The 16,172-nt window shown below is 41.5% G+C and overlaps 1 protein-coding gene across 5 annotated transcripts in view; it reads right to left on the reverse strand.

Moving 5' to 3' along the window:
- Nucleotides 1-16,172, reverse strand: part of celsr2 (cadherin, EGF LAG seven-pass G-type receptor 2) — a 314,788-nt gene that overhangs the window by 121,662 nt on the left and 176,954 nt on the right. For all 5 annotated transcript variants that reach the window (XM_073030493.1, XM_073030495.1, XM_073030494.1 and 2 more), the window contains exons 4-5: nt 10,219-10,334; nt 6,493-6,581 (exon numbers count right to left, since the gene is read on the reverse strand). In XM_073030493.1, the coding sequence (XP_072886594.1) occupies nt 6,493-6,581; nt 10,219-10,334 (205 nt within the window). The remainder of the gene's footprint in view (nt 1-6,492; nt 6,582-10,218; nt 10,335-16,172) is intronic.

Consider the following 16,172-nt stretch of genomic DNA (forward strand, 5'->3'; position numbering starts at 1 on the left):
GGCAGTACTCTGCAGTGCTCCAGCTGGTCACTGTGCTTAAAGACCAGTGCAACGTTACTGCACCAGTCAGGAAGTTTCACCCACAACATTTGTCAGCATTTTTTTTTCCAGCTACACCCACATCCCAAGACAAAGACGCAAGCGGATGAAGGTGCTAGAACCTGGAGAAACAATCTGCCGAAGGAACTCAACAGATCGAGCAACATCTGTGGGAGGAAAGGAACTGTTGACATTTCAGGTCAAAACTCTGTATCAGGACAGAGAGCGGTGAAGGAAGATACCAGTATGAAGAGGAGCAAAGGAGTGGTTGAGACAGGAGTCTGGGGTCATTGGTGGGTTAAGGATGGGTGAAAAAAGACAGACAGAGTGCACTAGGTAGGGGAGGAGAGGATGTTGTGGAGTTGGGAGATAGTGAATAGTGAATATAATGCTTCATATTAAAAGGTTAGTTACCAAGGAAACAGGAAATTGAGTAATGGGCCCTCTCCTGTACGAATCCTAAAATTTGCCTGTGATGTAATGCATTTGTGAGAGAACAGCAAATTTAACTGTGAACCTAAGCACAGATTGTTTAGTAGAGCACGTACTCCTGGGTCTGCATTAGCAATCCCAAGCTCCCAGTTTCATGCCATTTCAGTACCCCTTCCCATTCCCACACTGACACGTCCATTCCCTGTCTTCTCCACTGCCAGAGTGAGAACCAATATAAACTGGAAGAACCAACACCTCACATTCACCCCGAGTAGTCTACAATGGCATCAACATTTGTGTTTTCCTAACGTTCCCTGCTGGTGGGTTCTTTCCCCTTCTCCACCCCAAATTCCTCTTATTTTTGTCCACTTTCCTTCAGCTGTATTCCCGCCCTTCTCACAGACTCTCCATCACCCATCCTTGCCTCCCAACCCCTTCTGGTTCCATCTGCCGATGGCACACATAGTTCAAACACAGGTTTTCCTACCCCATCTCCTCTACCCCCCATTTACCATTCACCTCTCCCCTTGTGGTTCCCAAGATCACATCCCCTCCTTATCAGATTCCAGTGCACTGCATTCCTATTTCCTTCCCTCCAGCAGCTGTCTCTAATCTTCACAGTGCCCACCTCCCACTTCTTTTGTTCCTCTTTCCCTTTGCCCATCTTTATTTACCGTCCACCTACACTGTCTCCCAATTCCACACCTCCCCTACCTTACATTACCTGGCTATCATTGTTCACCCCTCCTCAGTCCAGCAATCGCTTTGGATTGCCATCTCATCATTCCCCTTCTACTGTTACTCTGGGCATCTCCCTCTCTTGCAGTCCTGATGCAGGGTTTCGACCCAAAATGTTGACAGTTCCTTTCTCCCCACAGATGCTGTTCAACCCATTGGGCTGCTCCAGCAGACTGTTTGCCATTTCACTTCCCAAGAACATCCGTGAGATTTAGCAGAGAAAGCAGAGCCTCTACATCCACGAGGAAATCTGCAACACACATAAAGGGCCGAGACCCTTACGTCGACAGCGCTTCTCCCTAGAGATGCTGCCTGGCCTGCTGTGTTCCACCAGCATTTTGTGTGTGTTGCCTCTACATCCAGTAGGTCCGAGACGGGCAACAACAGTCTACAATGGGGCAAGGTACACACACCATGAAACAGAGCAATTCCTTATTTGGGAGGCAGCCAACAGTGCAATGTTACGGGCAAAAAAATGTAGGAATAAACACATCCTCACTGAGAAATTTACATTGATGATGATCAGCGAATGAAGAGAATTACTGAGAATATTATGTGGCACATTCACTCAAGTAAGGCAGATGTGAATGTTATGATTATGAAATATTGCAAATTATTTCAGAACAACATCCACGTGTACTCATAAAACAATAGCTATGTCCAGTCCAAGATGAATGAAGAAGTATTTGTAGTTATAATGGAACTTAGGGGCGGCCCTGTGACAAGCAAACTCTAACTAAACAATGATATCAGCTGTGCCAGCACAGGATTCACAGCTGGCAAATGACATTTCAAACACTGTCAGATGCTTGTTTTTAATCTAACTTCGGCTTCTGCAAGTCGTGTTATTTCCACACATTTCTTCATTGATCACAAACAAGACATCACCCCGGATCATGTTTCACTGCAGCTCACAGACATTACAAAAGAATACGTTGGCTTGTTTTGGGTCCAATTTCTGACGTGCTGCCTTCCAGAAATCATATTCCAAGTATTAGGATGCTCAAAGTCTGGAAGTTTTTGCTTAGACAGGCTTTCAATATCAGGCACAGTGATGTATAATGTACCAGTGCATTGTTGATAAACTTCTGAGAAGCTAAACAGTATTCTATCAATAAATAGCATCCAGGAATTTCTTCAGAGTGTGAGAAGTTTGACTTGACAGCTCTGCTCCTCTGTGTACAGATGGTGTGGTCGGCTTAAATTTGCACACTACTGTGATAACTTGAAAGTGATAGTTCTCATGTGGGGAGTGTTTGGGGGTATAGTTTCCCTTCAACGTGGGGGATTATACGAGTCTCCAGTGACCAATGGAAAATTGGCCATCAGAGGAGAGCACCTGCAGCAGGTGTGGAGTGCATGGGTTGCCTAGGAAACCAAGAGGTTAAATGAACAACCGCAGAAGCCTTTTCCATACTATTCTCCTGGCCGTCGTCTCACTCCCCTTGGGCCTCTTAAGTTGTGAAGGAACTGGTGGTGCTGACCAGGGCTGCTATTCAGGTCATGTTACAAATCATTAGGTGATTTTATATTCAGTGTAGAACACTGAAACAGTATTATCTACTGTGCAACGTCACCAAATGATTTCATCAAATGTGTTCCGTAACAGACGGCACAACAGAATTTCTGAAAGTGAACCTTGAGTATATAGATGATATTTAGCACCTAGGTTGACATTAACAATAAAAAGGTCGGCACATAAAACAGGCGTGTTATGTGCTACAATTTCTAAGCTAAGTTATAAATTGTTCCAAGTTATGAAAAATTATTCTTTATTCTCCAGTATTCAGTCAAAGTGTGGGTTTCCTTTTCCGCAGGACGAAAGGTAAAGTAACCTGCAGGTCACACACACATACAAAGGCTGTAAGGGATTATGTACTCCAAATACAACCAGCCTGATTCTTCTCCCCTAGATTTCCTCCGTACACCATGACAGGGTCATTACAGTACAAATCTGATCATCCAACGTATGACTATTGGAAATTCTAATGACTGGCATCGGTCTTACAGTGTGCGCATTTCTGTTCTCTCTTTAACATACTGCGGCCCTGGTTCACATAAAGGGGCCCTGGATCCCACAACCCCTGGAAGCTCACCAGGTTCTGTTCCCCATGCTCCTTTGAAACTTCCTGCACCCACTGGCAAAATCTGTAACATTAAAGAACTAAGTGCTTTAGCATATCAAGCAATAACATCCAGTCAGTAAAACCTGCTAATCTGGCATGACCAATACCCAAAGCATGCTGGAGTTTTGCTGCAATTGGAAAGTCAGCTCTAAATACCATTCATCTAAGCAATGAAGACTACTGCAATTTTGGGAAAAAAAGGTGTTGAAGGTATTGATTATGGAATTAGTAAACAGAAGCAAATTAAACTGAATACTCAGTCACGCACTTACATCGGAACATGCTCATATATGCATGCCTAACACCTGTACCTAATAAAGTGGCCACTGGATGTATACTCATAGTCTTTTGCTGCTATAGTCCACTCAGTTCAAGATTCAATGTGTTGTGTGTTCGGAAATGCTCTTCTGCGCACTCGTGTTATTTGAGTTACTGCCACCTTCCTGTCAGCTTGAACCACTCCGGCCATTCTCCTCTGACTTCTCTCATTAACGAGGAGTTTTTGCCCACAGAACTGCCGCTCACTGAATGTTTTTTGCACCAGTCTGTCTCGAGACTGTTGTGTGTGAAAAAACCAGGAGATCTGCAGTTTCTGAGATACTCAAGCCATTCATCTGGCACCAACAACTTAGATCACATTTCTTCCCCATTCTGATGTTTAGACTGAACCTCTTGATCATGTCTGCATGCTATAATGCATTGAGTTGCTGCCACATGATTGGCTGATTGTTTGCATTAGCGAGCTGGTGCAGATGTGTACCTAACACACGCAGGTACACTAATGTTTATTTTTAATTTGAGTCTGCATGTAATTCATCAGTACACACCTTCCATGTGCACATGTAGGCTGAGATTTGTTTTTAATTTCAACTCTGTAAGGCCTCCCTTCCTCACTGGTTACTTCAGAGCATTGCAGAGCCTCATTTGATTAGCAAAATCGAACATCATCAGTGATGAAGAAGCTTTTTTTTAATTGGACTCCCTTTTTTTAATCACACTGCTCGCACAAGCCCTAAATGAAACCTCCAGCCGACAGCAGTTATCTGTCCTCTGGCTCTCCTCATTCTTGTTGCATGTATAATTATCAGGTGGTCCAGCTGCACCATTTCCTCCAGGAAATTAACAAAATGCCCCCTCAGACACAAAGCTCATAATGAACAATAAGGCCAGCTACATTTTACACACCAATTGCTGTGCTCTTTGTTTGGTAATATTCATAAACCAACATCCCTTTCCCTTAGACATAGTCCTCATCTTTCAGTGAAGAGACGAAAACTTCAAACCTACTGTAGTTCATAGCAATCAACTCACACAGCCAAATATTCACATCTCAGCTCCTATTTGTTATAAAAAATCGAACACTCCAACAGCAAGGAAATTCGTAGAATGAACATTCATACGCTGATTATGACTTGCAGAATTAACTGGATATGGCAATACAGAGTAACATTTGAATCATCTTAAACTGTAACTGATGGTCATTTTTAAAGGGTAATTATCACGAGACAAGAAATTGAGTAATGGTCCCTGTCCTGTGCATCTGGCAAAATTAGCTTGTGATGTAATGCATTGGTAAGGAAATTAAATAACAATTACATAATAAATTACACACAGCAAGCCCAATTGAATAACCATTATACACAATGCATGAATTTCCTCCTCCTATTACACATGACAGGAAGGAAAATTTTTATAAAAAGATGTAAACAGAGACACTAACATTATGAATTATCTGATATAGTACAAATAATAAGCAAAACACTAAGGAAACACAGGCTGAACATAGCACAAGGAGCTGTTCAAGAATACAGGGAAAAAAACACAGTACAGCTAAACCAGGGGTTCCCATCTTTTTTTATGCAATGGACCTTTCCCCGTTAACCAACGGCTCCTGAGTTAAACAGTGCCCAATGCAAGAGATTGCAGAGAAAGATCCCACTACACCAAACATCATGGGAAGTGGAAAGTGAATATTAAGAAAAGAATTCTATTAATTAAGAGTAAATTTTAAAAATCTGAAAAGCTAAGTACTTGACCAAATATCTTCATTAAAAAAATGAATCAATACAAAAATAATCTCAGGCAAATTTGCAACAGAATTATTGAAGCGAACCAAATACCAAACACAGAGATTCAAGAACAGTAAAACACAGGAAGAAATAAAAGCAGGGATGGGCCATTTGACCTTTTTGAGTCTGCTCTGCCATTCATCAAAAGTGTGGCTGACCCTTCAGCTGAATTCCATGCTCCTACACAATCGCCACATCACAGCAGGCTCCATGTTCCCAATCCAACTACTGTACGTTATAAGATTAGTACATTGACAAGCTTGGCTATAGTTTCTTTTGGTTTAATTGGGTCTTCCTGGCTGAGGTCTTTGCCTCTGTGGAAAGGGCCTTTCAGGACTAATGTATATGAGGCCCCAATAGATCAGGAGCCAATATCTTCAGCATCTCACGAAAGTAAGTATAGAAGTAGCTCTGAAGTTAACAATATAACCTGTTTGGTGTAAAGTTTATACTATAAACAGTCAATGCATATCAAGTACAGGGAGTTAGAAGAATGTAAAATTATATGTGCTTCTTGAAAATCTGTCAAACTAATCAGATTAGTTTTTTTGGGATATACATATAAATTTTTTTCTTTTTTTTCTTTTTTTTATTCTTATTCCAATTTTCTTTGCTTTGTGTACATTATATTTGTATTTTGTATGATTTTGGGAGACTTAATTCCCTTGTACCAATTGAGTATATATTCATGTGTTAACAATGTAATCCCAATATTCAACTATTAACAATGTAATCCCAATAATTCTGTATCAACATCTGTTATTTTCAATATGTTGATATTAATAAAAAGATTGAAAAAGAAAAGAAAGAAAATCTGTCAAATAAATCAAATTGAAATTTGAATCAAAACTGGAATATAAATCTGAACATTTATGGAGAGGTGCAATAAGCAAATATATATATATCTATCTATATCAATCACACACACGAATATACCCGCATATTTCATTATTATGAGGGCTGCAGTAACTGAGTTCCTTCAGCCAAGCAGAGTGCATGCCTCTATTCTGAAGCAACAATGAAGAGAATACAAAGATATCCAGTTTTCACAAGCATTACATGATGAAACTGAACGATTGTTTCCTCACCTTATTGTAGTACTGCAGTTGGACCGTGTGCCACATTCCATCACTCACACCTCCAGGGATGTAGGGTGTTACCAGTGTAGTTGACTCGCCTGTTTGGAAGGAAAGCAGCTACAATTAGCATTTTTAGCAAAGAGAGTGATACACATATTCTCCTGATACTCGCTCTCCTTTCCCTTTGTTTGTCCAGAGACGGGACAGTTGGTCGGATATATACTTGGAAAGATTGTCAAAGCTGAGCATGATCTAACTTTGAATCAGCATCCACCAAAGACCATACTGCTGATTATGTTGTAAACTATTCTTCCACCAGGAATGCAATCTAGCATGAAATTCTATCACAGTTACAGGCATTACCCTTCTATAATAACTCTAAAAGAACACCATAAAGCTACCACAGAGGTCCTTAGAGCACCAAGTAAATCTTGGAATGACGAAATGGTTGAACAGTGGGCAGCATCTAACTAATTAGACCAGAATATGCTATTTGTAAAATCAGCAGACAAGCTCCTAAAAATCAATGTGAACAATGTAAATAGGTGAAAACAGTGGATCTTGGTTAATTTGGACACATCAGAATCTGTACATTTTGGCCCAATTAAGCAGCCTCCCCAATTAGTCAAAGGCTCATGAAAATAGTTTAAAAATATATAAAAAAAGACAAACTACCATTTAACTGAATAACTAAGTATTTAAATGAAATACAGAATAAATTAGCACACTACCAAAACTACTACAGTAGTATAAAACTGTGTTTTCATTCTTAATAATTGTCAACGGATAAATTCATTCATTGAATATTGACATGTTCCTTTGACTTATTACAAATGTACAAAATCAGTTCAAACCCAAGTGCAGATAATGGACTGCCTCCAAATAGGCCTTTCAATGACTGCATCCTTCAAATCTTCACTTTCATTATAGCATTCAAGATCATTGTTGATACCTTCAAATTTTTCATAGTTCTTGACTTGTTGAAGTAGTGAAATAATTTCATTTTCTCTCCTAGCAGTTTCTGGCATTGCCAAGGCTGTATGCTTGGAACCACAATGAGCAAAACAGTTCCGAACTTCCTTACTGTTTAATACTTGCCAAATATCAGCGACAAAAATCACTGCTTTTTAAACACAAACACGCTAGTTAAAAACTGTTCATGCTAAACATGGTGTGGTGTCTAATGGCCACACCACATTCAGCAATAGTCTCCTGCCCCAATTAGGTGGCACAATACCCCAAATAAACTAAGGGAATCCCGGCTATTTTCTTGATTTGCTTTTGTTCTTTAAGAGTTGTTCCAAATAAGTGGCAGCCTGATTAACTGATGGCCCAATTAACCAGAATCCTCTTTAGCTAAAATTGTGCAGTTGACAGGAATTTAACATTATTGCTTTCAACACCGTTACACTAAGATATTATCAATAGTAATCTGGAAGCAACAGAATGCATCAGGAACAATTTCCCTCTCGAAAATTGACAATTTGTTTATTACTGTCACATGTACCGAGATACAGTGAGAAACCCTGCTTTGCATGCCATACATATAGAAGATCATTTCAGAGCTCGAGTACGTCAAGGTAGTACAAGGCAAAAGCAATAACAGAATCCAGGATATCACGTTACGGTTACAAAGAAAATGAAGTGCAGGTAAAGATGTCCTTGACCCTGTTGGTGTATGTTTTCAAGCATATTTATCACTCCATAGATTTAAACCTACCATTGCACAGACTATCACAGGATTGAATAGCTTGTCATATGAAGAGCATCTGATGGCTTTGAGCCTGTATGCACTAGAATTCAGAAGAATAAGGGGTGACCTCATTGAAACCTATAGAGAGGATGTGGAGTGGATATTTCCTATGGTGGGAGAGTCTAAGACCAGAGGACACAGCCTCAGAATAGAGGGGTGTCCTTTTAGAACAGAGATGAAAAGTAATTTCTTTAGCCAGAGGGTGGTGAATCTGCAAAATTCTTTGCCATAGGCAGCTGTGGAGGCCATGTCTTTATGTATATTTAAGGCAGAGGTTGATAGATTTGTGATTGTTCAGAGCTTGAAGGGATACGGGGAGAAGGCAGGAAATTGTGGCTGAGAGGAAAATTGGACCAGCTATTATGAAATGGCAGAACATACTCGATGGGTCAAATGGCCTAATTGTGCTCCTATATCTTATGGTCTAACACAATAGGACTGCACCTGATTTAGTTGCTCAATTACTTTCGCTAAATTGCTTCCTTGAAAACTAAAGTTAATTTAAGGAAGGAAGAACATAGGTACAAATATCTTTGTGAAGGAACTTTGGCATTATCCTTTTTAGAAAGTGTGTAACTGGCAATTCATTTGACAAAAATTATTTTTACTACTTTTGACCTAATGACATCTTTCTCTGACAGCAAAGGTGCTCGCAGACATATTTAAAATTGGGATTTTGCACCATTTGTACGAGCAGGTGATTCACAAAATATGTATTGGTAGATAAACCATATATACATGTCTGCGGGGTACAGGCTCTGCAAATGCTCTGTCTCTCACTGTCATGTCATGTCTCCCCAAGAGTATAAAAGGAAAGGCTGAGCAGAGATAGAAACCAGCATCAATTACAGCCAACAGCGATTCTCTAAGTGGATGCCAGCTAATGTGCAATTTAAATATTTATAACAAACCACTAGTGTGCCAAGTGATTCTTAACTGGTATCAGACTGAGCACACTGCTGCAGGAGGAGCTTTATTCAGTTCAGTCCGCTTTTATACAAAAGAAAGTGGTTGGATCTTCTTTTTCACTTTTGCTGGATCAACAAAAGGTTTACATTGGGCCCCTCCACTCCACACCACACCACTCAATTCACAGACCAACAAAGGCAACCTTGATGAAGTACTATTTTGCAAAGAAAGATAGAGAAAATTGGATAGGTATATGGACAGGAAAGGAATGGAGGGTTATGGGCTGAGTGCAGGTCGGTGGGACTAGGTGAGGGTAAGCGTTCAGCACGGACTAGAAGGGCCGAGATGGCCTGTTTCCGTGCTGTAATTGTTATATGGTTATATATGGTTAAAACCTGGAGCAAAATATTTTGCATTAAATAGGCAGAAGGGATTGAGGATACTTGGGTCAAAGCTAATGTCAAGCAGTTTGGTTGAATGTCCAAGTTGGGTGGTCTTTTATTGATTCTGTTATGCTTATTATTCTATAGGATTCTTGAGTATGCCCACAGGAAAATTAATCCAGGATTGTAGATGATGACATATATGTACTTTGATAATAAATTTACTTTGAACTTGAAAACAAAGGGTCATATTCGTTATCAACACTGGTGTGTAGTTCATTTCATATACTATTAGCAGAAAACTCAAGGCTTCTATCAGCTTTAACACACGCACAGGATATCTGAGGGGGATTTTCCTCACCGAAGAGTGGTGACTACCCAGAATGCAATGAGAGAGAGAGAGAGAAGAGAGAGGAAAGAGGGGGGGAGAGGGGTGAGGGGGAGGGGGAGGGGGAGGTGGCAGGTAGAGTTCAGATGAAAGGTTGAAAGGTCAAGTGCTGAAAGATGGGATTAATACTGAAGAGTGCCCGCTATTCAGCATGAATATAGTGGGTCAAATAGTCTGCTTACATTCTGTACAACTTTGACTTCTGCTAGATGGAAAGTACTTCAAAGACCTAAATTAAGAACTCTCAATAAAACCATAAATCCAGCAGCCAGAGTCCACAGAGGTACTAAACAATAACTTACCAGCAGAAAATGTTAACTGAACTTGTTCATTAATAATCTCCAAGGCAATAAAGTCATGCTTCTCATTGAAACGCCCATTGTACAGCAGCAAGGCATTTTTCTCCTTGGTGGCAAACCTGCAAAAGAAATCATTCTCTTTTATTCCAAGTGTTGGGGAGAAAGCAGAAGAACAGAAAACCTTTCTAGATTTACAGATTTTTGATGTATGAAAATGTCAGTAATGATTCAATTTATACCCATAAATATAAACAATATAACTTGCAGTTATATAGGATCTTCAATGTAGTACAGCATCCCAAAGAGTGATACAAACAAAGTTTGATATGGAGACACACTTGGATGTAGTGATTAAAATTCTAGTCAAAGTGGTAGATTTTAAGAAAGAGAAAAATTCCACAGTTAGGGACATATACTGGTGTCAGAATCTCAAAGGGATGTGTGGTTGGAGGAGGTAACAAAGATAATGGACCTATAAAGCTAGAAAGTTAGAGGCTCAGCATATCACCAAACACTCTAACAAGCTCCTACAGATATACTGTTAAAAGGATCCTGTCTAATTGCATCATGGTCTGGTATAGCAAAAACAGTATTACAGCAAATGTGTATATATAAAAAATAATTAAATAAGTTTTGCAAAAATGGATATAATAGTGAGGTGGTGTTCATGGGTTCAATGTCCATTCATAAACTGGATAGCAGAGGGAAGAAGCTGTTCCTGAATCAATGAGTGTGTGCCTTTAGTCTTCTGTATCTCCTTCCTGATGGTAGCAATGAATACGAGGCATGACCTGGGTGATGAGGGTCCTTCATGATGGACGTCAGCTTTTTGAAGCATCACTCCTTGAAGATGTCCTGGATACTACATAGGCTAGTGCTCATGATGGAGTTAACCATGTTTACAACTCTCTGCAGTTTACTCCGATCCTGTGCAATTGCAACCCACCAGCAGCCCCCCCCCCCCCCACTGACAAGACTGTGATGCAGCCAGATAGAATGCATCTGTAGAAATTTGAGTCTTTCTGGTAACATACAAAATCTTCTCAAACTCTTTATGAAATATAGCCGCTGTCATGCTTTCTTTGTAGCTGCATTGTTGGGCCCAGGTTAGGTCCTCAGAGATACTGACACCCAGGAACTTGAAATTGCTCACTCTTTCCACTTCTGATCCCTCTATGAGGACTGCTATGTGTTCCCTTGCCTTATCCTTTCTGAAATCTACAATCAGCTCTTTGGTCTTACTGACAATGAGTGCAAGGTTGTTGCTGGGACACCACTCAACTTGCTGACATATCTCACTCCTGTACACCCATGTGTCACCATCTGAAATTCTGCCACCAATGACTGTATCATCAGCAAACTTACAGATAGCATTTGAGCTGTGCCTAGCCACACAGTCGTGGATGTAGAGTGAGTAGAGCAGTGGGCTAAGCACACATCCCTGAGGCCAATATTGTTTGTCAGCGAGGTGGAGGTGTAGATTCTGATCTGCACAAATTGTGGTCTACTGGTTAGGAAGTCAAGCATCCAGTTGCAGACGGAGGTACAGAGGCCCAGATTCTGGAGCTTTTCATTCAGAACTGTAGGAATGATGGTGTTAAGCGCTGAGCTGTAGTTAATAAACAACATCCTGACATAGGTATTTATATTGTCCAGGACCACATGAAGACCCAATGAGATCGTGTCCAATGTAGACCTGTTGTGGCGATAGTGAAATTGCAGTGGTCCAAGTCCTTGCTGAGACTGGAACTAATTCCAGCCATAGTCAACCTCTCAAAACACTTCATCACTGAAGATGTAAGTGCTACTGGACAATAGTCATTAAGGCAGCTCACCTTGTTCTTCCTGGGTACTGGTATAATTGTTGATCTTTTGAAGCAGGTGAGAACTTCCGACTGTAACAATGAGATATTGAAAATGTCTTTGAACACCCCCACCAGTTGGTTGGCACAGGTTTTCAGAGCCCTACCAAGTACTACATTGGAGCCCGTCGCCTCGTGAAGGTTCACCCTCTTGAAAAGACAGCCTGGTATTGGCCTCGGAGACGGAGATCACAGGGTCACCAGGTGCTGCTGGGATCCGCATAGCTGTAGTATTATTCTCCCTTTCAAAGAGGGCATCAAAGACGCTCATGATGTTGGATTTCGCTTTGTAGGAAGTAATGGCCTGAAAACCCTGCCAGAGTTGACAAGCATCCGATTTCGCCCCCAACCTTGTTTGGAATTGTTTCTTAGCTCTTGAACTAGCCCTCTGCAAGTTGTACCTGGTTTCCTTGTACAGGCTGGGACACCCAACTTGAATGCTTCAGATCTAGCCCTCGGCAGATTACGAACCTCCTGGTTTATCTATGACTTTTGATTTGGGGATGTACAGCAAGTTCTCGTAGGTACACACACATCCACACAGGTTTCAATGAGGTGGCAGCTATGGTGTACTCATCCAGATTCAAAGATGAATCCATGAATACAATCCAGTCCACCAATTCAAAGCAGTCCCAGTAAGCACTCCTGCGCCTCCCTTGTCCATACCTTCTTGGTCCTCGCTACTGGTACTGCAGTCATCATTCTCTGCCTATATTCAGGGAGTAGAAATACAGCCAGGGGATTAGACTTTTCAAAGTGTGGCTGTAGGATAGCATGGTGAGCACCCTTGATGGTGGTGTAACAGTGGTCCAGCGTGTTGGTTCCTCTGGTACTATAAGTGATTTGTTGGTGATAATTATTTAGAGGCTTTTTCAAGCTGGCCTGGTTAAAATCCCCCATAATGATGGGGAAGGCATCAATCAGGATGAGCTGTTTCATGTCTGTTAGAAAACATAAAAACATAGAAAACCTACAGCACAATACAGGCCCTTAGGCCCACAAGAGGTGCCAAACTTGTCCCTACCTTAGCATTTACTAGACTTCCCCATAGCCCTCTATTTTTCTAAGCTCCATGTACCTATCCAAAAGTCTCTTAAAAGACCCTATTGTGTCCACCTCCACCAACGTTGCCGGCAGCCCATTCCACGCACTCACCACTCTCTGCGTAAAAAACTTACCCCTGACATCTCCTCTGCACCTACTTCCAAGCACCTTAAGCCTGTGTCCTCTTGTGGCAACCATTTCAGCCCTGGGAAAAAGCCTCTGACTATCCACACGATCAATGCCTCTCATCATCTTCTACACCTCTATCAGGTCACCTCTCATCCTCCGTCGCTCCAAGGAGAAAAGGCCGAGTTCACTCAACCTATCCTCATAAGGCATGCTCCCCAATCCAGGCAACATCCTTGTACATCTCCTCTGCACCCTTTCTATGGTTTCCACATCCTTCCTGCAGTGAGGTGACCAGAACTGAGCACAGTACTCCAAGTAGGGTCTGACCAGGGTCCTATATCGCTGCAACATTACCTCTCCACTCCTAAAATCAATTCCATGATTAATGAAGGCCAATAAACCGTACGCCTTCTTAACCACAGCGTCAACCTGCATTGAGCGTCCTATGGACTCGGACCCCAAGATCCCTTTGATCCTCCACACTGCCAAGAGTCTTACCATTAATACTATATTCTGCCATCATATTTGACCTACCAAAATGAACCACTTCACACTTATCTGGGTTGAACTCCATCTGCCACTTCTCAGCCCAGTTTTGCATCCTATCATCGTCCCGCTGTAACCTCTGACAGCCCTCCACACTATCCACAACACCACCAACCTTTATATCATCAGCAAACTTACCTACCCATCCTTCCACTTCCTCATCCAGATCATTTATAAAAATCAGAAAGAGTAAGGGCCCCAGAACAGATCCCTGAGGCACACCACTGGTCACCGACCTCCATGCAGAATATAACCCGTCTACAACCACTCTTTGCCTTCTGTGGGCAAGCCAATTCTGGATCCACAAAGCAATGTTCCCTTGGATCCCATGCCTCCTTACTTTCTCAATAAGCCTTGCATGGGGTACCTTGTCAAATGCCTTACTGAAATCCATATACACTACTGTTGCTCAGTTCGTCTCAAGCCTGCTTACACTGGCCTGAGGTGGGATGTAACGATGTTACCAAGAAGATGGCATATATTTCAATGCAAGGTGAATTTCAGGAAAGGATTGAAGGGGAGGTGTCCCATTACTACTCAAGGAAAACGTCATGCCAGTGCTCAGCCTGGACGGACTGGAGAGCTCGTCTAGTGGGGTTATGGAAGGTTTATGGGTAGAACAGAGGGATAAGAAACATATGACCATATTAATGGGGTTACATTGTAGGCCACCCAACAGTCCGCAGGATTTCGGGGAGCAATTATGTGGAGAGATCACAAACTGTTGCAAGAAATGCAAGGTTGTGATAGGGAACTTTAACTTTTTACATATTGACTGGGACTCCTATACTGTAAAAGGGAGAGATGGGATAGAATTTGTCAAATGTGTTCAGGAAATTTTTTTTAATCAACTAGAGAGAGTGTGATACTAGATCTGCTATTAGGGAATGAAACAGGGCAGGTGACCAAAGTTTGTGTAAGGGAACATTTTGCATCTAGTGATCAAAATACCATTAGTTTCAAGGTAACTGTGGAGAAAAATAGGCCTGGTCCTCAGGTTGAGATTCTAAATTGAAGAAAGGCCAATTTTGATGGTAACAACTTGAGGGAATTGTAATTTTTAAAAGATATTAAAGCCATGAGTAAGAGAAAGGAAGAGATGCATAGCAGGTATGAATAAATGAGGTACTTGAGGGGTATAAGAAATGCAAAGAACATTTAAAAAGGACATTAGGAGGGCTAAAAGAAGACATGAGGTTGCTCTAGCAGACATGAGGAAGGAGAATCCTAAGGGCTTCTATAGATATATTAAGAGCAAAAGGATAGCAAGGGACATTCTTGGTGTTCAGGAAGATCAGCCATAATCTATGCATGGAGCTGAAAGAGATGGGGAAGATTTTAAATGGATTTTTTGCATCTATATTTACTAGGGACATGGACACACAGTCTATAGATGTGAGGAAGTACAGCAGTAAGGTCATGAACCCTATACAGACCATAGAGGAGGAGGTGTCTGCTGTCCTGAGGCAAGTTAGGGTGGATAAATCCCCAGGGCATGACAATATGTTCCCTCAGACCCTGTGGGAGACAAGTGCAGAAATTGCAGGGGTCCTAACAGAGATATGAAAAACATCCTTAGCCATGGGTGAGGTACCGGAGGATAGTTAATGTTGTTCTGTTCTCTAACAAAGGCTCAAAGAATAAGCCAGGAAATTATAGGTCGGTGAGCCAGGCATCAGTAGTGGGAAAGTTAATGGAAGGTATTCTAAGGGATCGGATATGTAAGTAGTTGGATAGACAGGAACTGAGTAGTGATAGTCTTTGTAAATATTAGATCATGTCTAACCAGTCTTAGTTTTTTGATGAAGTTACCAGGAAAGTTGATGAAGGCAAGGCAGTGGATGTTGTCTGCATGGACTTTAGCAAGGCCTTTGACAAGGATCCACATGGGAGGTAGGTTAAGAATGTTTAGTCACTTGGTGTTCAAGATGAGGTAGTAAACTGGACTAGACATTGGCTTCGAGGAAGATGCCCGACAGTGGTAGTAGTCATTTGCCTCTCCACTGGAGGTCTGTGACTAGTGGTGTGCTGCAGGGATTGGTGGTGGGTCCATTGTTGTGTCATCTATATCAACGATAATGTGATAAATTCGAACAGCAAATTTGCAGATGACACCAAGATTGGGGGTGTAGTGGACAACGAGGAAGACGATCAAAGATTGCAGCGGGATCTGGACCAGCTGGGGAAGTGGTCACTAACTGCTGCATATTTATATCATGAATGTTGCTTCTCAAATGCTGTGTGCCCTTGATGCTATTTAGATTGGAAAATAAGAATGAAAATATCAATTTAGATATAATGCCATATCAGGGTGTTGGGCCTCATAATGAACTGGGATACGGGTGGTAGAGTGGTGAATGAGCTCAAGTCTGCAGA

The sequence above is a fragment of the Hemitrygon akajei genome, chromosome 27 (genome assembly GCF_048418815.1).
Source record: "Hemitrygon akajei chromosome 27, sHemAka1.3, whole genome shotgun sequence".
Classification (NCBI taxonomy): domain Eukaryota; kingdom Metazoa; phylum Chordata; class Chondrichthyes; order Myliobatiformes; family Dasyatidae; genus Hemitrygon; species Hemitrygon akajei.